This window comes from Anser cygnoides, chromosome 15 (genome assembly GCF_040182565.1).
Source record: "Anser cygnoides isolate HZ-2024a breed goose chromosome 15, Taihu_goose_T2T_genome, whole genome shotgun sequence".
Taxonomy (NCBI): Eukaryota; Metazoa; Chordata; class Aves; order Anseriformes; family Anatidae; genus Anser; species Anser cygnoides.
This window is the reverse complement of record NC_089887.1, coordinates 2,730,100-2,754,463: the sequence shown is the minus strand read 5'-3', so window position 1 is coordinate 2,754,463 and position 24,364 is coordinate 2,730,100. Positions and strand designations below refer to the sequence as shown.

The following is a 24,364-nucleotide window of genomic DNA, read 5'->3' as shown; positions in this document are numbered from 1 at the left end:
CACATTACTCACCTAGCTTGCCAAACAATTCCACTCCCAGGGCAGCATAGATAAAAAACAGGAGCATAAAAAGTAGGCCAAGGTTCCCTACCTACACAAGGAGAAAGCAGAAGAAGGGTCAGGCAAGTTGAGGTCACAAATTACATTGCTCCATCACATTTTAAATATAAGCACAAGAGGGACACTGGTGGCCAGAGGCTAATCGTTATCTCCCCTGGCTTCCAGCGCCCTGGTCTCCTTCCATGGGTCTGCTTTAATAGACCCAGAGAAGCCTCCCGAGTGGGGAAAGGAGCAGAAGCAAAGCCGTCTCTGTGCCTCTCCATCCCGCTTCCACTTACCTGGGACGCTGCATGCAGTCGTACCGCGGCCAGCCTGTAGCTGCAGCCTCGGCGGCACTCAGCACCACATGTCACGACAGTGACCAGTGACCTGGTGCTCTGGTATGAGCTTTAAGGCCTCACCCTTCTGCTTGCCAGGACTGATTCTGAGCATGAAGGCAGAGGGTTTCAAGACCTTGACGTTAATGAGACACGTCTCAAGCCACAGGAGGAGCTGCCTGGTTTTCTAAGGTTTTTCTGGCCTGGAGGGCTTTTGGAAAACGAGTATGTGCAAGAAATTTACATCTTACTCTAGTAAGGTGCCTTGCAGAGACGTTTACAGCTTTTTCTCAACAACTACCTGAATTTTAGCTTTTGGTGTCTCAAAAGAAAAACCTCATTCCACATGCTAACACTTAGGCACCTTGCAGTCTGAGCGCTGCGTGGTGTGCTGCCATTAGGCATCAGCACGCATTTGCAAAGTGGCTGAAGGGGATGGTAATAGAAGTGCAATGGTGCTAAAGGGAACACAAAGGTTATTAATAACAATGGCATTACAGTTATCTGCACTGGAGTCTAAGCCTTTAAAACAACTCAAAGAGCAGATTATGAGTGATTCAGGCAGGGAATGTGAGGGGCAGAGTGGCCTGACCAGCTAACTACCTGCATTTTACCTGCAACTAACTCTGCCCGCATTTACCTTTCCTGTCCCTTTTAAGTTTCTTGTGTCTATTGACTCGTAGTGGAGGTAGAGTGATTGCTCTCCCATTAGACAGGGTGTCACGAGCTTCATTTTATCTCTAAGGAAAAATGAGCAAGGTGGTGATTCAGGTAGCCAGGCCAAGGGATGCACGATCTCCACGATATCTTCTAGTGAATTCTTCAGTCTGAGAGAGCTTTCTTCTCTAGGGCAGCACAGCCACAGCACTGATGGATATTTTGACCGTGTTGCTTAATTTCATTATTGTGGTTATCAATACGATATCAGTTATTATCAAATTAACACAGCTATCACTTTTATTTATTTATTTATTTTTTTGTATTAAAGAAATGGCAACAGTGAAATTATCCAGTGGAGACTGTAATTGCTATAAAGTCTAAACTGTCTACTACACATAGAGCTTTGCAATTCCACTAACATTATTACCATACTCCAGGGAATAATAGAGATAATACAGTGATGTGGATGGCTGGTCTGGATTATTTCTTTGCATGTACTGCCTTCTGGAATAACGCTTTGTAGCTCAAGTCTGCTGGACCACTGATGGTTTATAAGACATTAGGAGGCAGTCTGCAAAATGACTGCAAATCAGAAAATATGGGAAAACAGGCAGAGGCACAAGTGTACAAACACCCTGCCAGGGAGGCAAATGAGCAAATAATTAAAGAGAAGGAAATTAAAAGTGATAAACAAGTTTTCTAGGTTGAGCGTAAATTAAAGCCTGATGTTGTAGCACTGCAGAAGAGGGTCTTGGATTTTTTTCAAAGCAGCCTATAAGCTGAATATTTTACTGCTATTTTAATGCTTAATAAATCAGCCTGCAAACTTTTGGCATTGATGAAATTCCAAGGAATTTAGACTAACATCAAAGTTATTACCAGGTTATCAGTCAAAACTATTGCCTACCTCCCCACATTCAAAGCATGACTGCCTTGCACGCATAAGCACTCATAACTGGTACTTTTGAACTGAGCCGACATTTGCTCATAAACAATTTGCCTTGTGTGCGTTTGTAAAGCATTCTGTATTTGAGATTGTGACTAACTACTTCACTGAACCAACATGTCTCATAACTAGTCCTTCAAAGACCAGTTTACACTCGTGGGGTTGCTGTACAGGCTGCTCAAGGCATCTCAACCACAGGCATACTCTAGAAATGCTTAGAAGTCTGTAAGTGTGGTGTTTGCTGCTGTTTGAGGATGCTTCTGCCCTTGGCTGAGAGCAGCCCCAGGGTCAGTTTCAAAGCTTGGCTGATGCACAGGATCTCTTGGGAAGTGACTGAAGTCTGACACTGAGGTGGAAACGTGGCCACATGGAAGAGAAAGGTGGGAGACAGCGGCAAGTGAAAGGCCCTGGGATGGCTGGTGGCACCACCTTTACTGTTATTAAACTCCAGCCCACCCTGCACCAGACATCTGGAGCTGCTCTGTGGTGTAAGCTAAGAAGCAGGTAGTTTTCCAGGTGCCCAGGAACACCCCGCTGCCCTGACCACCCCTGCAGACCTAACAGCCGCAGGGATGAGTGCAGGCAGCTGGTGCCTCCTGTGGCTGGACAGGGCACGAGTCTCTCAGCAGCACAAGAACACCTGATGCTGAGCAAATGGCTTACCTCTCAGGCACCCCAGCAAAACCATTTGGTCTATTTGTGCAGCTCCTGGCTCTGCTGAACCAGTACAAGTCAGTGCCAGATTTAATATTTTGTCTGTCTTAGCCCATGCCTTTCTGGTACATGTCCCTCAGGATGGGAAGGGAAAGGAAAGGAAGGTCCTCTTCAGCCCGTGGCCTTCACCAAGGCATGAGCACGGAGAAGGACCCAAGGCTTGCTCCCAGAGATGGGCTGAGGCAGAGGCAGCAAGGTCAGCCAGCGGCTGCTGAGCCGCCGAGAAAGCAGACTGCATGTGTGTCTGTGACCTTGAGTGAGTCATTCGCCTCCTGTAACTCGACGTACCCATTTGTAATACCCTTGCGGATAGGTAATTAATGTCTCTAAAGCACTTTGAGATCTATTGAGACCAGACAAGAAAAAGACTGTGCGTGAATCATGTTGCTGTGAGGAACGGGAGGGGGCAGGAGCACATCCAGGCACTTTTCCCCAGCATCCAAAGGCTGGGATTCCTGTGCTGGACTCTCCATCGGGGATGGAGATCCAGCTCTGGTCAGCAACCTCAGCTTTGGCAGCCAGGCAGGCTCTGAAAAGTGGTTCTGCTCTAGCAGCTCTGAACAGGTCAGCCCATGCTCTGTTTATCCATCAAACTCCCCCTGACTTGGGCTAGTGCCTTTGGCCGGGCAGAGAAAACTACAAATAACCCCTCTCCCTGTCAGCCAGGGGCTATCCATCATCTGCCATGGCTCCAGTGCTGGGGGGGAGGCTGGGGCCCATAGGGAGTGAAGCAGAGATGAAGAACGTCTTGGAGATGTTGTTGGTGCCCTAAAGTACCCCAGAGAGGCCACAGGAGAAGACAGAGCCACAGGTGAATATTTGTGATTCCTCCTGGACCTTCACTCCTGGCATCCTGGCTGCCATCTACTGCTGGCAAACGTGTCTGTGTTCCTGGTGCGGGGGTGCTGCAGGGACAGAGGCCGAGTCCTCCATCCCCTTTGGTGGTTCTAACCCACTGGAGGAGCAGGGAGGCCCTGAGTTACAGTGCCTGCCAGACGGATCTGTGATCAACTGCTGCAAAAGCCTTGGAGTAACCCTGCTTAGCAGTAAGGAAAGCAACTCCGTTCTCCACACATCCAGCAAAACCCTTTTCCCACTGCTCCTGCACAGTCTGGGAGGCTGTCTCTGCTTTAGCTATTGCAGACTTCACTGCCATTAGCTTTTTGCCTCTCCCTAAGGGAGGCTGCAGTAGCGAAGCACCACCACATGTCCCATCAGAGCCCAGCCTCTGACCTACGCCAGTAAAAAGCCAATATCTGCCAACACAGGGACACGAAGAAACTAAAGTAGGTTGTGTTAGCTTGATATGTAAAAGTGTTGTGCCTCCCAAGCGATAAAAAACGATGCCAAGCTATAGGAGGTGTGATGTACGTTCCCTCTGGGCACAGGCCGGTCCTGCTGTCAGTGGGACACAGAGGATGAGATCTGCACGATTCTCCCATTTCTCAGTTTCCCTCTGTATTAGATCACACCACTATCAGCAGGGCCACTTCCCTTGTGGATCACCGTGCCTCTGCTCCTCATCGGAGCATTACACGAGGACAGTGGTTCTCACCCGCTGTGGGAAGCCTCTCGGGATGCTGAGATGCCAAGGGCTAGAGGCAAGTTACTGCACTCGTTATTAATGTGCTGATCTCGTGCAACAGGATGCCAGCCACCTGGGCACCATCACTCCTCTGTCGCACTGTCAGCTGGGCGATCCTGCCCAAATCCCTCAAGAGCCTGCTCTCCCTGCTCTCGGAGAGGCATTGATGAAATACATGTCTTCTGCTGTCCCGCTCCTGCAACGGCTGGCTGAGGCACACTACAGTTCTTCTTGTGCCTCTTCCTGCTCTGACATCAATTATTTCTGCATCGCTGGCCCACACCTTGGCATTTCAGTTGTCCATGCAGGCAAGGCACACACAGCTCCCTGGGAAGCCTGTCAAGAACAATATCTCATAAAACTAAGCCTCTGCCAATCCTTTCCAAGGACATGAGTCCTCCTCATCTTCCTTCCAGCACTCTTGAGCCAAAGCAATAATCTTGGAAGCAAGAAAACACAGGGTAATTTATGCATTAAACCCAAGAGAAAATGGGCACATTTGTCTGCTTGGAAAACAGAGGCCATCTGTGTGAATTCCAGGACTAGGGGAAAGGGCCAGACAGACACCCTTGAGGCTCAGATCACCTTGTTGGTGCAAACACAAGGCCACTAGCTGAACCGAACCAGCTCCCCTTTCTGTATATCCCTTCAGCCCCACAGAGACCAGTGCTAAGAGCCAGCAGAACAGTGGTTTCTTAGTGATTTCTGTTTCCCTCCTCTACTGACATCTCCCAGACAGCTCTGCAAAGCTCTCTGGTGCGCAGCATAGCACACACCTACCCCTCTTCCAGAATCAGTCGCACCTGAAACACTTGCTGTTGAAACATTTCTATTCTTGTTCTCAGCTTCACAGTCACTGTGGGTTTTCAGCATCTGGCAAAAGCAGGTTATTGTTTGTGTCCCATAACTGCTGTTAGACAATGCCAAAATATGTCTTCAACAGCTGGAGATAAGCACAGGAACTGCACCACCAAGAAGGGCTGAACTCCCGGCTAGGAGCAAACTAGAGACTGTCCTTCAAGGGACTAATAGGACGAGGAGTTCTTCACTTTTTTTCTTGGCACAGACTGTATGTGGGGGGAGTTCCAAGCTTTGAAGACAAGGAGGAGGTATACTGTACAGTCCTGCATTTAATTAATGTGCTGTCCACAGACCAAGTGAGAAAAAAGAAGAAGAACCCAGATGGTTTAAATAGATGGGCTGGATTTCACTCCTAGTCACAGGGGTGCAAAGCAGAAGTCACTTTAACAGAACTGGAGTGGTGCAAATGAGCATCAGGAAAAAGAGGATAAAAAACTATACAGACCACCTTGCAAAACAGGCTCTCTTCAGCTGTCAGATTGTGTTTTGTCTTTCTGTAAATGTCTCCTTCACTTTAGAATTAAAACCTTCGTTATTTGCTGAAGTGAAATCATAGCATCAAAAAGGCTGATGGAAAACCAACACCCCCTGCTCCCTCTGTGTTTGCTGCTATTCCTGCTAATAAGACTCAGTAGGAAAAGTCCACATTTTACTATGGTTGGCCCCGCACAGTCAGGGTGGCAGTTGGCCTGGATTTCTCTTATTCCTCTTTGTCAGGGACAGCACCGGCAGCTTAGCACTGGCTGTAGGTTTTCTTACTGGCAATCGATACCAGAAGCGCTGTGCAGAGCGAGCGAGGCTGCTCGGTATGGGGGATTCACTTACACAGTGATCGTTTTAATCCAACCAAATGCGAAGTTGCAAATCCAAGAGTCAAGTGTGGGCCATGCTACAGGAAAGGTGAATTGTACTTTGGAAAGTAGGGGATGTGAACGAGACTAAAGGATTACCATCGAACAGGAGTCCTCCAGAGCAGACATTGCTTACAGAACTGATGTAACCACCAGATGTATAAGCAAGTGAGCAGAAAGCTGAAGCATAAGGGTGGTATAATTCATTACACAGCCTTAAAGGGGCCAGAGATCATAAAGAAGAGGAAAAAACTTGAAACAGATCTTGAAAACCTGCTTGATACAGAGAGATTAAAGGATTTCAATGTTCTTCTATTTGCGAGAGTGCAAGAAATTATTTTTTCTCTTATTACCTCCAAAAAGGAGGAGTTTCTAAATGAAAAAAGCAAAGTAACATCCAATGAAAAAACAAACTTGGCTAATTCAGACCAAAAACACCAGATTTTTTTACCAGAAGGAATAAACACCTACTGGAAGAATGTATTTCATCAGCAGGGGATGGTTGATTCCTTAACACTTCCCGTACTTAAAAGAAGATGGGGTGGCTTTTAAGACGTGTTGAAGTTCAACCCAGAGCTCTGGGGCTTGTGTTATGCTAGGAGCAGGCCTCTGTGGTCACAGGGGAGTTTTTGATCTGTGAACAGCAGGACTGAACTGGCTGAATTGGGTCTGGCAATGTCTAAGCGATGAAGTCACAGCTGGTCACGCTAGCCCAGCTCCGTTTTTAGCTGCTTTGTTTAAAACAGAGGATCTATTTCAAGTTTATACCAGTGCAACAGATTTTAGCACTTCATGCTTTAGAGCCCCTGACAGGTTTCTTTCATTGTCCAAAAAGGGAACACCGTGGTTCAGAGCTGAGGCTGACGGTGCCTTTCTGGGTGACCCTGGCCCCACCACCAGGTCAAACTCTCGGCCAACCAGCTGCGAAATTAGAAAACCTGGGTTCCTGTTTGAAAAGGAGATACTGCCTCAAGACTTTACAGTAGGGGGTAAAAGAACCCACACAGCAGAAGCACAGATGGTCTAGGGCAGGAATGTCATGATTCATTCAAACTATCCCAAACACTTGCTGGGGCTGAGAGGGCATGGAGATAGCGGACTGTTCTTTCTGTCTCTCTTGCCTCTCCTTTTTTGTACTCCTTCATTCCATCTCTTTATTTTCAGACACCTGGTGAAGGAGAAGATCACTGTGAAGGGGCAGACACCAGGTTACTTGACAAGAAGGATACAGTAGGGTAGGAAGTCCTCCTGCACTGAAAACAGAAGCTTAAGGTCAGCCTGTATTCAAAGAGAGGGGACTTAGCCTGTATTGTGACATCCTCAATATTGGATCAAAATGCTAACGTTCCCCAAGGCTGGGGATAGTTGGTTCTCTAGGTGTTACTCAAGCTCTCCCTGCTGCTGAATAAAAAAAAGTAAGAAGCTGATGAAAATCACCCAGAAGAAAAAGAAAAATATGTGCACTGTAATGACTATCTTATTATGGTAAGCCCATAAATGGATGTTCTACAAACACCAGAGAAAGATTTTTTCCCCAAAAAGTTAATGAATAAACATGGAATTCAATTTTGTCACTTAGACACATTCAAGGAGGATTTTCCAGCTGTGGCTTTAGGCCACTAAATTAATTACAGTAGGAACTCTCTTCCCCTGCCTTTGAAATGAAAACTGTAGCTTTATGAAAAGTGATCATTGTGGGAGAGGTCTCCCCAAGCTTCCCTTCTTATCTTATGAATTTCACTGAGGGGCAAAGTGGCATTTTTATCTGCACAAGATCTGCTTGGAATACCCCTCAGGATTTCCCTTTAAAAGAGACTTTAGTTTGAATGTTAACTGCATAAACACCCCAAGGAAACAAAAAGCCTGGCGTGCAGCCACCCTATTGTTTTGGGGTGAAAAAAACAAGGCGAGAGAGAAAATATGCTCTATAATCACAATGCTTTCGAAAGAAAAATAATAGACACAAATCAAAAGCTTTTTTGAAATGCCAAAACAGGGGTCAAGTTGGTAAATTCCATACATTAGTCTCAGCCAAGATCCTTCACTGAAAAGGAGATATGAATACCAAAGGGCAAATGTCTCAGATTAGAAACATCTTTATGGCAGTGATGAAAAGTAGACAGGCCTTTCCAAGAAAAAGAAATTCCCCTTGTTTCCCAGTTCATTTTCGATAGATCATGGGCTTCTTGCACTCAGCAACTAGCTCACAGAGGTATATTTGGGTAATTACATACACTAGTTCTACTAATTCTCATGTGGCCTCTCATATTCTGGAAGTGATGTCTACACGGTGTGTGCTTTTGGCCAAGCCTTTGAGATGTGATCCCTCTGCAGACAGCTGAAGCTGATCAAGATGTGACCACCCAGCATGGTGTGCTGCCATCCCCCCCGTGCTGATGGGGCTGTGTTGGGGAGAGGGGAGGCCTGACTCTCCCAGTCCATCCCAGAGCACACTACGCTGACTTTTACACCAAACAGAGCAGGCCCACTCATACAGTTCCTTCCAGAACTTCCAGCTGTGAGATGTTCTGGATGGGTTGAAAACTAAGGACTTGTCTGCCCATGCTTCTTGAAGTACTGCATCCGAACTGCCGGCTCACAGAACACCGCAGAGTTCCCCTGCCTGATCCTCAGCGGCCTGGCACCTCACGTTGCCAAACTCTTCTGGGCAAAGCAGAGAAATATTTCCTTTCTAATCTCATAGCATTTTGTACAGGGGTGAATGAGTCCACAAGAACCTACAGTCTCCACCTCCAGTGCTGTCTGGTTATATGTGAAATAGGAAAGTGTGGGCAGCTGAGCTGACTCTGAGGACTGAAAGATTAAGAATCAGACCGCCAAACCCACAAACTAGCAGAACAAAACTTAAGTAGTACAAGATTTTAAAAACAAAGGGGCCCTAAACTTGGAATTCTTCTGATGAGCTTTAGATTCTTTTGGGGTAAGGGTACAAGTCAGCAAAATTTCTATCCTTCTCTTTTCAAATAAATTGACCCATAAAAAAGCGGTCCCAGGAACTGAACACTTGAAGGATCCTACCAATTACCATTAAGATTGGCAGAATCTTTGTTCCTCTTGCACCACATGAGAATACAGTGATTTGAGACCCCACTTCAAGCTTTTAACACTTAGAAACGTCTCTCCTATTTGGCTTTTAAAGTCTGCAGCTCCTCTGTCAATGCATGTCAATAACTGTGGCTGCTCATCTCTCACAGAGAACTGCTGAGCTGGAAGCTATCTACTTCCCGTGCTTTCACTAACAGTTTTCTCATTTTGTTCTGGTGTTTCCCAAACTCTCCAGTGAATTCTGCATTTTAAAAGAGCTCTGTCTACAGCAGTATGCTCTCTGTTAACTCTTTTTCCATCACCCTGGTTCTCCCATCTAACACAGGCTATGTTGGCAGGATGTACCATACAAAACTTCTCTACCAAAGCACTGGTGGCAGTGGAGAAAGCTGATATCCTCCCCAGGTGGCTTCCAGTGCCCACCGAACACCATGGCACAGAGCTATCCCCAGGCCCAAAAGGTGCAGTCCACCAAGAGGAACAAGCTGGGCATGGATAAAGTCTGGAGGCTTACCTGGGGAAGCGCTTGTACCACTGTGTCCAGGAGAGCTCGCATTCCGGTTGCCATTTTAAGCAGTTTCAGCACTACAATGAAAACCAAATCCTGGTCAGCAGGGCTGGGAAATATCTCAAGGAAAACCCATAAAGGAAATACAGCTTCAGATCTTGTGAGGGAGGGCTTACATCTCTCTTACATTCATTCACACAGATGGCAAGCTCACTGCATCCTGGTAGGGCCCGCAGAACATCCAAACATCCTGACTACATCCCACACCAACTAATGTTAACGATGTTAGTAAAACAGACCAAAAGCCACAGAACTCCAGCATGCCCTAGCAAGAAAATGGGAGACTGATGGGGAGACACTTCCTCAGGGAAAAGCATCATCTCTAACTCTGATCCTCCCTTCTCCACCAGTTCTGATCTCGTCTAGTGTCAGTACAAAAGGACTGCCATCCTGGGTGTGAATCAAAGACCAATTTGAGACACTTCAAACACCCACAGTACCCCACCTAGCTTGTTTCTGGTTTGACATTCTGCAGGCTTATCTGCTAACTGTTCTCAAATCAAACTGAAACAGCAGGACTAGAAGAACAAATGGCCAAACCGTTTCCTGACGTGTCTGGAGGGATGGCTGAAGACCTATGGAGCAGGCCGTACCTCTTGCTATTCTCAGCACCCGCATGATGCGTATTATTGTGGGATTGATAGGCAGTGCAGCATTCATCTCAATTTCCTCCAGTGTGATTCCCACAATTGATAAGAGAACTATGGCCAAATCCAGCTGATTCCACCTAACAAAGAGAGGAAGGACAATAAAAAAAGAATGGTATGCTGACAGACATCCAAGAGCAGAGAATTAACTGTTAAAACAATCACAAGCAAATTCCAAATGCCCCTCTGCTGTCGGATCTGGACCCATGATCTTCTGTGTGGGATAAAATCAACTCACTGAAGCTGGCACAGCCAGTCCTGAGCTACAAGCTGCTGCTGGCTAGGATTGTACTCTGGGATGTGCCACTGCCTACTTCCCAGTCCCTATTGTTCCCCTGTATCCAGTTGGAGCCACTTTCAGGGACAAGACACTAGTAGAGGAACCTTTGATGCGATGCAATACAGCTGCTTGCATGTTATGTCACCTGTCCCTTCAATCACTCCACTTGAGTAACTTCACTGATTTACAGCCTAACAATTGTAGAGGTCCTTCCACAACAACACTGAAAGACAGTGAGATGTGGAGAAACTGAGCGGCTTTCCTACACAATTTCCCCATTAAACAATCTTGCTCATAGCGGCTTCCAACTGTTCAGTCAGGGTAAATGAGGCAAACATGCTGGTTTTGTGGAAAAGCGTCTGATCTCACCCTGTTCCCCAGCAAGTTGCCAGACCGCAATGTGCTCTCACATACAATCGCTTCTGGCTAACTGCGTGGCAGAATACGATCTGTAGGTCTCTGAAGCTGGGATCTGAAGGCAGTGGGGCTGAACACAACTATCTGTGTCTTTGCCAAGGGCCTTTACAAAGGCAGCAGACTGCCAATGGACTGGTTTGGTCCACTGGCAAAACAGACTTGCTTTTGGGACTAAGCTTCTGAGCTTAGGTTGCCAAAACTACTCTTCTGAGGACTACACTGATATCCAACAGGTGAGCTCTAGGCTGAGCTGGTCAGATCTGGCAGAGAGGCAGATACTGCCAGAAGGAAAGTATCTAGAATTTTGTAAGATTTCCTGAATTCCCTCTACAAAGCAGTACCAGCAGTTCTTAGGATTTTTAGCTCCTACGCTATAAAGTTTGCACCTATGGAGAGACAGCCTTTTGCTCTCTCCTGCACACAGTATGTGGTACTACTGTAGTGATGCTACATTTACTCAGCATCTGGCTTTGAAACTGGGTCAATACAGTTCTATCCCAAAAGCACAGGAGTTTAAAATACTCTTACCTGTCCTTAAAGAACCTTCGAAAACCAAATGCCACCAACTTCAGAACTGCCTCGAACACAAAAACTATGGTGAACACGTAGTTGCAGTACTTCAGGGCTTCATCCAGGGACTGAAAAGAGAGGCACCAGTTAGACCAACCGAGCTGCCCTTTCCAAGACCCAGCGTAGAGGGACTGGCAGAAACAAGGGTGGCATAAGCACAGAGATGTAAGAAGTAAAGTCATAATAGATTGCAGAGCTCTGTTACAAAATTGCACTAAATCACACAGCAAAACTCAAATAAAGGATTAGAAACTGATGTAAACAAAAACTTCATACGCACTAATAGTTGTTGTGCTAAAAACAATGAGAGCCATCAATCCTCCAACTTCACCACAGAAATTGTTCAAGGTCTGGGGCAGAAAGAAAGCTTTACCCTTTCCCCATCTAATAAAATTTACTTTTTCTGAACTGCGTAGCCTTGGGTAGAATAAAAGATTTGATGGATGATTTCTTCATTCCAACATGGCAATCCTTAGGACAATGGCTTTGATTAAAATGCTCAGAAAAATAAATAATGTTGGGGATGGATTAAGTCTTGCCTTCTTGAAAAATGTTACATCTCTAGAGCTAGGCAAAGTATATCCATATTTGGTGCAATGTTCACTCTCTCTATAGAGCTGCTCTCGGAAGTCAGGAATCCACAGTGTTTATACTTTAAGATGATGAGTGTTTATAATGGATTTCATTGGAACTGGAGGCCAACAATAGCAAAAGAATCTTGCTTGGACCTTAAAATAGATAGTTGCAGAGTAAAACAGCTCTTTGGTTGAGTAGGGATTTGGAGAGAGAGGGGAGGGAAGGGAAATTTAGTTAAATGTAGGATAGGTGTATTACAATAAAAAATGACAACAATAAACTTCAAAATAGACACAATTGGAAATAGAATGTATTAGAGAAGGGGAAAAAAGCTTTTCTGCTTTGTTGACAGAGGAACCCTCAGGCCACGGGAAAGCTCTCCTTTTCACATTTGTGTGATGGCTATGCTTTGCTGACCCTAGATATATGGGATGAACATGCACTGATTTTTTGGGAATGGGAGATGAAAATTTTTCAGACATTAGCGATCCTCAGTGCACTACTCTCCCTACATTTTTCCCTAAAATAAAATGGCTACCTTAAAAGAATGTGGGACTATATACTATTTCATATAAAGCTCACTTCCTGAGCCTAAATTCTTAGGTCACTTGTGATCGTTTGCATTCAGGTTCACACCATGGTGTTTTACATGAACATAAAACAAGCATAAATAAGATCTAATCTGGATATGTAACATTTACACGTGAAGCAGAGACTGTTATATAAGGGAGTTACAGGGGTAGAACAGCACAGTCAGCTGGCATAACACACAAGGTATCCCGTGGCTTGGGGCCCCCCTGGCTTAGCTTCTGGGAGACATTTGCAAGTTACCTGGCAAACTGTGCAATACTAAAAAAGCAAGCACTGAGCCTAGAGCTCCCTGAATGATAACGCAATGGACGGTTAATATATACAGCAAATGGAAGGGCTATATGATTTATACCAAAGGTTTTCTTGGGAAAGGATTTTATGATATGTGAAGAAAAGAAGGGCTGAACTTAAGTTGGCTTATTTCAAATTCATTGAGGAAATGAAATGCTGTTGTGCATGCATTAGCTTCATGGTTATACCCATTAACAGAATATTCTAAAACTCTGGATTGTTTTACAGTGTGAGGGTCAGTCCTAGTAAAATTTTAGTTCACGCTCCATTAGCCTTATTCACTATTTCTTTTGTTGTTGTTTTGTTTTGTCTTGTTTTCATACAAGAGCAAGGGAATCAAGCTTTTGACTGTGGCAAGTGACTGAATGCAGAGCTGGCCTAGAGGAAGATGGATGTGTGACACTGAACCTGGAGGCTGCTGAGGGTCTCAAACAACAGGGAACGGTCCCAGGGAAGTGGGGTTGGCTGCCACCCCCACGCTGCCGTGTTTCACAGCCCACACATTGCTGGGCAGCTCTTACCTTTGGCTGGTTGTAGTGCTCCATTGACATGGTGATGACATTGATGCCAATAATGAACGTGATGAAGAGGTCGAGGTAGTGGCTGGTGCAGAGGCTGTGAATGTACTTCCGTGCCGGAGAATAGTCCGCGTAGTAAGGCCTGCGCTGGGCTTCTGCAGAAAAAGACAAAAAGGCAACGCAGTGAGTGCAGGCCCTGCTGCTTGCTTGGCAGCCGTCACAACCACACCATGGCCTTGCCACGTCTAATACACACACGGATGCAGGGCAAAGTCCTTGGGAGAACTGCTTCAAGCAGGCCATGTGAAATGGCCAAGTGCTTCTACCCAGCAGCGAAGTCTTCAAGAACTGTGGCAGGGTTATTAGGCTGAGCCAAACCTCTTGTGCCTGCAGAAGGGACCTCCACACCTTTAACAACCAGGTCCTCTTCTCTCCCAAGTGTTCTCTGTTCTTACCACTGTCTCAGGCTAGAGGACAACCTTTTCACATAATGGGCCCCTGCCACAAACCAGGAAGGGTGAGAAGCAGGATGGAAATGAGAGCCCAAAAGCTCCAAACCCAGCAAAGCTTCAACTCCAGTTTTGAGAAAAGGCCCAGAGCAGGTCTTGTCGGTCTGGACTCTGCCACATCTCTTCTAACCCAGCTGATGTCAGGTATGTTACATGTAAGTAGGAGAACATAACCTGAGCTCAGCATCTGCGAGAGAAGGCTTTTGGTGTGTTACAGAGGTCTAGAGAAAACACAGCGATGACTGTGGCAAAGTAGGCACATGCGTGAGGGTTACGAGCACACGGGGTAGCATCAACGGCGATGGAGCGGGGTGCTCAGCACTTGGCTCTACAAAGACTGTCAGCACAAGCTCCTCTGAAAATACAAGAACGAGGGCATGATTGCATCTAAAAAATATGTAGGCTATGACCACATGAATTTTGTATCTCTGCCTCTGGGCATGACTCCTCCTTTCTTCTCTTTGAAACAGGGAAATTTCTGCACATGACCAATTTTCCGGGGCTGTTCCAAGGCGAGTGTTTGGACACTGCCCTGTGACTCAATTGTATTTATTGCATGTGTCTCTCTTAAATTAGACTGTGACCACAAGATAGCTGAGGGCACTCTGATGGAGTCTAATTCTTTTCAAACTTAAGAAATATAAATATTCAAAGAGTGTACTTAAGGCCAAACTCAGCATTACTGTAGATTTTGCAAGTGCAAGAGACAGGTCACACTAAGCCAGGGTAGGATTGTTCTTTATAAAGAGTGTTTTTTTTTGAGCAAATTCAGTTTTAAATGCATTAGGAGTAAGGAAAAAGTAGTTGTTTCACCTTAAAAATATTGAGGAAAATAAGTTCAAAAGTACTCAGTGCCCTCCTGAAATCCATCTTCCACTCCTCTCATCTTGTTAATATCTTTCAGATGGAGTGACTCTTGAAATGTTTTTTGTTGTTGTTTTTTTTTTGGTAGTGCAACTAATACCAGATTGGAGTCCAAGACTCTAAAATAAATTGGATAAAAGGAAACTGAATCTGCTGCTCTCTTTCAACTACTATTTTTTTTTCTGGTAGTTAAAAGTGGAGTGAAGGCATTTTGAAAACATTTCCTTCTGATTGGGGTCACCTGGACTTATTTTTTTTTCTGCTAGTGGGTGTGGAAAAACAAGATGAAAGCAAACAATTGTCTTTGAATTCATTTTCATGTTGCTTATGTGCCTAAGTCCTACCAGTCATCTTGGACTGGTATGGCTGTCTTTGCTACTGAGCTCGGCTGATCTTCTGGTATGTCTAAAAAAAACAATAATAAAAATGTTGCAGTAAATATTACTAAAGTTTGTACAATGTGCTTTCATGTGTATTCAGGATTGTGACATGCTCTTCTCTTTTTGCTGGAAATGTCTTCTTGGGAATGCAAAAGAAAGCTTCTGGGAAGGTCTGAGAATACTCTAAGGGGCCAAACTTTATATTAAATGTCTATTTATTATGGACTAATGATTGATTAACAGATCTCAGAACACTAGCAGTGATGGGCAGTGTGTGAAACGTGGCTGCACAGTCAATGACTGCAGCTACTCTCTAACCTGTACAAAGGCACTCGTTAACTATTCAGTAGAAGATCAGATGTTTATTGCATTTTGTAGACTATTTATATAATTCTAAAGACTAATCCCAAGAAGACAACTTCCATGTAAAGCTGCTGAGCAGCAATCCTTCTGCGCTGCCTGTCAGCAGCACGGCTCCCTCTTTACGTGGGCTGGATATCCAAACAGTAAAGAGGAGCCACCCAGCCACATCAGAGCGTGTGCTTTATTGCATCAAAGTGTCTCGGAGCTCTGCATCTGTACTCTGCCAGGGCTTAGTGCTGGCTATGCCTGGTCATTGGGTTGCTCAGAAAACTCGGGACAGGTTTAGCTGAGCCAGGATGAGGGAGCTCTAGGAAATTCCTTTCTTGGTTAGTATGCTCTACGCCCCTGAAGCCAGGTTAACAGATGAAGAACAGGTCTCCTTGGGGGACACATACAAGGACAGTCTGGGATAAAGTTGACAACGCTTGGAAACACATGCAACAACACCGTCATGCTGAGTGCAGCAACTCATGCAATGTCCATTAGAGGAGATACTGCTCATGCGAGGCTAACGGTAATGAGCAGGGGTGTGCAGGAAGGACGGGTGAGCTTCTGCTCTGGGTGATGCTGGTGTTAGGCTGGGGCCATCCCATGAAGGCACAGGGTTTGCAGCAGGGTGAAAGCAGTGAGAGAGCAGCCACATAACTTCACTGCAGCTCTGATCCCCTCCGAGAAGGAAGGGAGGCTGCGTGTCAGAGCTCCAAGGCCCCCAGCTCGGCTGGGTCACTTCATTCCTGGTCCCCTTAGGATCAGGAGCTTCACTTCAATCATCAGTGCAACAAGCGGTGCTGGCCTCCTCTCAGTTCAGACACGCATTTGCACCACTTATGAGATTATACCATCTTATTCTCACCAGTTTGGGTGTAAGTGTTCACTGCACACACCTACTGCTATAGCCTGCTCAGCCAGAGACCTGGGCTCGGCAGGAGAACTGTACGAGGAGAACACCGGACCGTGGGGACGTGGGCACAGCAAACGAGGGAGATAGAATACATCCTTAATTACAGTAGACAGAATGCAACCTGTGCCTGGTTGCTCCAGGGAAATGGTTCCTGGGATGAGACTCCAGTCAGCCAACTGGCAGACATATATCAAACACAGATGAGCATCCTCTCAGCTGCAGCTGACAGTTTGAGTTGGTGGAAACACGGGAGGGAAAGGAGACACCATCAAACACAGACAAAAGGAAAACCACAGTCCTGTCTCGCCCCCACTTCTGGATGTTGGCTAATGCTTGGATCTCACCTCTCTGAAGAATATTTAGACTTCTTTGCTTGTGATTTTGCTGACATGAAAATGAATGAAGCACTGTCTCCTAGCTAAAAAGCATTTAGGTTGGCATTACAATTGCTAGCTAAAGCTCCTCCATTATTCTCCTCTGCATGAAACATTAGAAAGCCCTAATGGGTTTATAAGCATGCTTGGCACAGAGTAGCTCTGTACCTGCAGCTGCCTGGAAAAATAAGCAAGATGGTTTGATAATTCCCTAGCTGGAAATATTAAACACTAAGATATGCAGCGCCTGAATTTTTAGTTACAGCTCAAATGTTTCTGCTGGATACAGAGATGGCTGTGGCATTGAGAGGATGGGCTAATTTAAATACCACTGTGTGCTGCCCATGATTGCTCATCCCCAGGGAGAAAGGCTTACAGTCAGTGCTCTGACAGGCATCTCTGTCGGGTCTTAAAACAAAACCAGCCTCTTCCTTCTACAGTGCCCAGATGCTCAGCTCTGTGTTGGGAAATGCCAGTCGGAGGAACATGGCTGTGGCCACACTCCTCTTGTGTGGAGTGGAAATCAGGAACTTTCTCAATTCTCAGCTTTTGGGGTCTTCCCAGGGACCCATGACCTGCTGTCAGTCCTGCAAGACACTCTCTTCTCCCCAGCTAGGGCCTCTCTGGGCTGTGTCAGATGTTCGGAGTTTCCAGCACTGTTTTCGGCACGCAGTGTCACCCAGACCCCGCTCACAGCCCTTGAAGCCCAGGGTACTGCCTGCATCTGACCTGACATCAGTGACTGCTGGCTTCCCAGCAGATACAGGCGGGTTGCGTTTGGCCCCGTGTCCTGAAGGCAGAGAAGATCAAGCTGATCCATGTGGTTTTAATCAAAAACTTTAATCTGGGGAGGCTGGTTTCAGTCTGTGTCTTCTGAGAACTTCATTAAAAGGTTAGGAGCTGCAGGATGATTAAATTACAGTTCACTTATTTACATGGTGGATTTAACTGATGGAGGTAGTGACTGTGTCAGAAAAATATTCTACTTTATCTTCAATTTTTACCTTCACATGAAAAACTACGCCATGCAGCTCTGCCTTTAAAAACACATCAAATACATTTCAAATACGCCCTGCCCTCTTTTTTCATGTGAGCACAGTTAACCTGGCAAACCCACTGCCTTACTGCAGTGCTGGAGTGCTATTGTATGTTCTTTGCACACCAACGGTGCCTGCAGTGCGTGGACTGCAAAAGCAAATTGCACTCGCAAAGTGATGCTGTCCTTGCCACATCAATGCAAGAGGAGAGGGGGACAGGGACTGAGAAGCCCATGTCACCAAGGAGCCCCAAAAGGGCACTGCCAGGACACAGGTAACAAGCAGTGGGGCAGCCAAGGGCACCAAAAACTGGAGTGTGACTTTTTGACTGGCCAAACCCATGCAGTGGGGGGCTGTTTTGCCATGCCCTGCTGCTCGCCGCTCTCAGCACTGGCCCTGGCTGCTCTCAGCTGGGTTTATCACAGCCTGGCCATAAAGGCTGGGCCCTGCAGCCCGAACCAGACACAGATATCCAGGACTTTTGATTTTTAAGCTCCACAGGCCTGCTGCCTGTGGCTGAGGACAGACTGAGCACTGCTCTCTGATCCTGGACCAGACCTGCACAGCCTACCATTCCTACCTTGGTTGGGGCTCTCAGGGCGCTGACAAGCTGAGGTTTAAACCGTTTCCAGGCCTGAGTTGCGGCCTACTATGCCTACATGGTGCATTTCTCTGTGTGGAGGTACCTATAGATGCCCAAAGACCTAAAATACAGAAATGGACAGGGTTGCTACACACACAGGATGTCATTACAGGTAGGTAAGAGGACAAAACGACAAGGTGCCAGGCAGACAGGGAAGTCCAGATGGGTGGATGCTGCTCAGATGGTATATTTGCTAGCTATGCTGGATTCTACTCCTGTTAACTGCCTTAATTCTTCCTTTCCCTATGGTCTCTTCAGGCTAAATGCTAGAAATGGCAGCTGAAGGAAAAGCACGGCTTTCTACTAGACTTTCCACTGCAGTTTCCTTGCTCCTCCGCAGAACCACTGGTCTCCTGCGTGTCATCCTGTCTCACAGGATGGTGCACCCATCCCTCTCACCCACTCCTCCATGCGGGTGATGAACACAGCGCTAGGGCACACGAAAGGCTGCCCAGCCTGCCCTGTGTCACCACGCAGCGTCCCACGGCAGCATGCACACACCAACACTCCAGCAGAGACTCACCGCCACGCACGGCACCAACCACATCTCCCATCTTTCTGAGTCTGCCGCATTTTTATTTTTACCAAATCCAATCGTCTTCTACATCACCCAGGAGGTGAAACACCCTCCCATTTAAACAAACAAAAACATTAAAATGTAAATATAATCCCCAAATATGTGTATCTGATATTTGAGTTTGCCCTATTAACAACTCAGATTTGGATGCCGAGCTCTCCATGCTGAACAGAGGCAGGTAGGAGACAGATGCTCTGAGGTAACCTCCTGGAAGCCCTGCACATGACCAAATGTTCAGACCCTCATTTGCTGAATTGCACTTGATCACCTTCCAGAAAGCTGTCCTCCTCCCTGTGTGCTCTCAGTGAATTCCTACAACCCACATCTGTGTAGTGCCTGGGTCTGCAGCCTGAAACATGTCCTTGACTTGATCCTATCTTTATGTAGCTGGATAAAGAGGGACGCTGTAACCACGTCCATCACTTCAACAGGGACTGGCTCTTTTCGGTGTCTGAGCAGTGAGCCACAGACAGGCTTGTAATAAGATTTACTCACTAATCAGGGACAGCAATGAGCTGTGCTTAAGCTACCCCTCTATACCTGTGCTTCAATCTATTTCCTGTAAGGACGCTTTATGTTCTCCGTTTGCATACAAGTTATTTCTTTGCATGTAATGTTTGAGCTTATCTGAGCGTCTCCTTGGGTCAGCACACGGGGCTAGAAATACTGCATAAGCAGAAGGACTCCTGAGAGCCTGAAACTGATTTCTCATATTGTGCTTGAAATGCTGCCTTCAGGGTTTCCACTTCTAATCCTAGCTGGAACTTCAAACTAAAAAAAAATGAAACGGGAAAAAGGAAATGAAATTGCATTTCAACTCTTCTGAATCTCTGAAGAGATTCAATGTCTGGTTGCGGCTGGATAGTTTGATCTAGGCTTCATTTTAACCCAGCTACTTCACTCACAACTAGCTAAAATGAAGTGGGCTCGGCCTTTAGTCTGGTGTCAGGTCAGTCTGTCATTAAGGCCCTGTGGAGACCAGGGTGCAGACATTGGTGCTGAGGTCTCCCATGACTCTAATAAAGAGGAGCACAAGAGCAGAAGTGGAGCTGCAAGGGACACAGCTGCCTGCCTTCTGATTCGAGTGTGGATGGATGGAGGAAATTGGCTGGGGATGAGGTTTCTACCAGCAAAACCTCTGATTGCTATGTCCTTACAGCCAGACAAAAGACTATTCAACCTAAATGCAGTTTTCCCTGCTCAGAATGGATACCTAAGGCCTGATGTCTGGGAGACAACTAGCCGTTTATCACAAGGAGATATTAGGTCCTTACAAGAGATTACACAGAGCAGCACAGTGCTAGGCAAAGAGCCACAGGGCTTATGTGGCAAGTGGGGCCAGAAGTACTCAGGCCCTCATCCCTGAATAAGCTCAGCTTTGATCACAGTGGCTAGGCCATCTTCTCTTGCTTACTTCTGCAAAATGCTTGCCAGCATCTAACACCAGCCATCCCTGTTTGCTAAAATGGTCTGGGAAGTTACAGTGACTGTTTTCCTGGCAGTTCCCCTGGGAATACCCAAGAGAGGCTATAGGTCTGTTCTTGGTGAAGCCCACCAAGGAGCAGTGGAGGCGAGCATCAATACATGAGAAACTCTGGGAAGGTTTGGGCCAGGAAAGGAGCATATGCTCCAGTGTTTCTCTGGTCTGGCTTGATCATCCTACTGGATCAGTCCCAGCACACTGCTCAGCACAGAAGGGCTCCCACCAGCCTGTAATGGGGCAAGCATCTCTTGTAATGGACATCTTCCAAAGAAGGCTTTTCTGGACAGCCCCATCTCAGGGCTCAATTCCTTTCCCCAGGGCTGCTGGTATGTTCATGCCCTCATGCATCATGTTTGTGGCATGCGGGGCCATGCGCTAGGACGCTAAAAGGCATCGCAACTACTTGGGCTAAGAAAAGGATTAATAAATCAAACCACCACCATCCTCAGATGCAAGCGGCACATTAAGCCTCAGGGCTACCCTCAGGACTGGCCTTCACGTGCACGGCAAGCATTTCAGCTGTTTACTCACTGCATCCCTGAGTCGCACCACGAGCTCCTGCTTGGTGCCGGGGAACCTTAGGGACACCTTTGCCTTGCAGAGCACGTTAGTTCCTGCTACAGGACTCTGCTTGGAGAGCATTTGCTCCCCAGCCAAGTAAACAGGTAATGCTTTACGTCAGGCTTGCAGAAGACAATTCCAGGGTGTTGGCAACCTGAGACTTAAGGTACCGCCAACCAGGTAACGAAGCAAAACAGCCTCTTGAATCCCATGGAAACAAAACCAAAGGAAAATGAAAGTCTTGCTTTGGGAGCAGGCAGGGCTCAGAAAGATTTTGGTTTGTAACACAGTCTACCGACCAGACAGGTATATCTCCTTACTCCTGCGCTTTTTCTCCAAGCGTCTCAGACGCTTCTCCTCCCGACGCCGGGCCTCCTCTGCCTCCTGGTGCTGTCGGCACTTGTGGAAGTTCTCCACCACCACCCCCACAAACATGTTGAGCACGAAGAAGCTGACGATGAGCAGGAAGGAGATGAAGTAGAGAAGCATCCAAGGGTTATGGTTCTGGATGGGCTGGTGAGGTGGAGAAGAAAATAATGAGAGAGAGAAGTGGCATAGATAAGATGTGTATAAGTCAGGATATTCGGCACCGTGTAACAGGACAGCCCGGTACACTTGTGTGGAGAGGAGGAGAGGGCTGGAAGGAGTTAGGAGATTTTTCTCAAAACAGTTTCCTCTCATTCATTTTCTCACTAGCTACATTTTACTTTTGTTGTGAAACTTGCCGTAGTCCCTATAATTTGGCTTATGGGATTTAATTATTTCAGCATTTATTTCATATAGCTTAAAATAAATCTCAGTGGATCTGTATCATCCCACCTGGGAGATCATTTTAGGTAAAGAAAGGCTCCAGCTTATTTTTTTGAGATGAGTGTTCATTGTTTCTCACTTGTTATGAGACCTTCAGAAGCAGGAGAAAATTAAGCGCAAAGTGTTACTGCAGCTACAATGGGGTAACTACTTCTCATCTAAGACTTTTGACTTACCTTTGCGTGTCTCACAGCACACAACCTTAATGTCTTTTTCATAGCAACCCTGATTGTTTCCCTTTCCATGTGAGTTTGCTCATATTCATCTTGCCTTCCATGGAGTCACAGTGCAATGGCACACGTGGGCCAACTGAAGTGCCATTATTTTTGAGTAAAATCCCCATCAGTAACTGTGTACTACAAGGGGTGCAGCCACTGTAAAAGCTACTCAGTGGAGGATGGAAACCCTTGGCAGTCTGATGGGCAGTCAGGACCTCAAGTAGGTCCCATAACTCTGCTCTTCCCTGGGACTTCAAACACCAATCAAGTATGTGATTTCTGACAGCAACACTTCTGGACTCTGCAGTACATTACCTGTTGGTCAATACCCACAGCATCCAGACCATCATACATGATGTTCACCCAACCGTCTTTGGAGGAGAGGACAAACAAGGACATGAGGGCCTGTAAATGAAAAGCAGAGAAGACTGGTCTTGCATTTTCCTGGAGAAGAAACTACTAACAGACAACGCTCAGCAAAACCAATCCACAGCTCATAACACATCATCTTCCCTGGAGCTGGTGAAGAAATGCAACATGTGGTTTGATTTACCTGTTTGCATACCTGGCTTAAAACTATAGCTGAGCAACCTATGGTCAATAACATTCATTTTCCCTCACATATAGGCTCATTTTTGCTCAGCCACATCAGGCTGTCTGGTCACCTAAGCATGATTAAAAATCAATATGCCAGGCTGGACAAATGTCATGAGGTTTAATAAAGTTTAACAGATCCCAGTTCCTACTACGGACTGTTGCTTTTCAGCCAGTATAAAACACCTTTTTTTTTTTTTGGCAAACCTAACAGCTAGCAGCCAAGAGATTCAAAGTGACAGTTGAGCTCCATACACAAGGGATTGCATGCAAAAGCAGTGCTTTTAAGACAAAATTCTCCTAAAAGCAAGGAATTGTATAACCCTAGGAAGTCCGTTTGCAAGACACACTGAGAGGTGACCTGATACATTCTTACCCTAAATCAGGGTTGTTTCTGATAGATGAGTAGCTATGTTGTTCTTAGAAGCTTCATCTGTTGGAGGTTCTACACCCACTTCAAAGAATATGTTTTAAGTGCTCATTCATTAAAAACTGGTAAAGAAAATTCCTGCAACGAGGACTTTACCTGTCCCAAATTGTCAAAATTGTACTTCCGTCGAACCCATTTGTAGCGTGCGTTAGTACAGTCAGTCTTCGTAGTGATGTTCTTCACGTCAGGACCATCACAGTAGTAGAATTTGCCTTTAAAAAGCTGTATTTGAGAAGCAACAACAACAAAAGAAAAAAAAAACAAAAAAGGAGCAGCTATGGAAAGTCTGTTCCTCTGATTTATCTTTCTGTCCCCTGGCAGAGTTTTTTTCCATGTTCAAATTCCTTTTCTTTCCTCCCAGCTCAGATGCCTGTCTTAACACACACAGCGGGAAACCACCTCTGGTGAAAATTCAGGTACTGAGACATACGTGCTTATTGCCTCAGATACAACAGAAGAAAGGCGATCCTGCAGGCCTGCTTTGTCTTGATGGGAGGATGAGAATCTCCCATATAGAGGAAGAGCTAACATATGAATCCCAGCACTCAGAGACATGAGACTCAGAATTTGGCTTTTCCTTCCCCTTCCCTGGGAGGTCTGTTCTTCTAAACCTGTGGACCTTCCAGTGAGAAGATATCAACCCCACCCCAGAGCATCTCATCTAGAGCCTGGCTCTTCTTTCCTAACAACTAACTGAAATGTTCCCCTGGGGAGACTTAAGCTCATTATTTCCACCTTAACCCCAGGCGGTGAGAAAAACCTCTCTTTTGCAGCAGTTGCTTACATAAGGCAGTGGTGAGGGAAATACTCTACCTGTACCCCTAAAATCCCAAAGATAATGAAGAAAGCACAGCAGATGAGAACGATATTCCCAATAGGCCTCAAGGAGGAGATCAAGGTTTCTACCACCAGCTTCAGACCTGGGGCTCTACTGATGACTCTGAAAAATGCAAAACAAAAAAGCTTTTAATTTTTATTAAAATTTCCTGTTATTATATGGTTGCTTTTTCACCTCTGCTTGAGCTTCAGTGAAACTAACAAAACCCCCCTCTACCTGCAGGCAGCATCCAGAGATGATTACTGACTTATTTGGACAACCAAA

At 46.0% G+C, this 24,364-nt stretch overlaps 1 protein-coding gene across 5 annotated transcripts in view; it reads right to left on the bottom strand.

Annotated features, from left to right (window-relative positions):
• The window catches only part of CACNA1H (calcium voltage-gated channel subunit alpha1 H), a 228,278-nt gene that overhangs the window by 14,675 nt on the left and 189,239 nt on the right, over positions 1-24,364 (bottom strand). For 4 of the 5 annotated variants that reach the window (XM_066977739.1, XM_066977742.1, XM_066977741.1 and 1 more), the window contains 9 exons: positions 24,076-24,202; positions 23,359-23,484; positions 22,554-22,643; positions 21,510-21,723; positions 13,522-13,673; positions 11,501-11,610; positions 10,222-10,355; positions 9,575-9,645; positions 13-91 (listed from right to left, as the gene is read on the bottom strand). In XM_066977739.1, coding sequence (XP_066833840.1) covers positions 13-91; positions 9,575-9,645; positions 10,222-10,355; positions 11,501-11,610; positions 13,522-13,673; positions 21,510-21,723; positions 22,554-22,643; positions 23,359-23,484; positions 24,076-24,202 — 1,103 coding nt within the window. The remainder of the gene's footprint in view (positions 1-12; positions 92-9,574; positions 9,646-10,221; positions 10,356-11,500; positions 11,611-13,521; positions 13,674-21,509; positions 21,724-22,553; positions 22,644-23,358; positions 23,485-24,075; positions 24,203-24,364) is intronic. The other variant, XM_066977740.1, reaches the window with a different exon arrangement.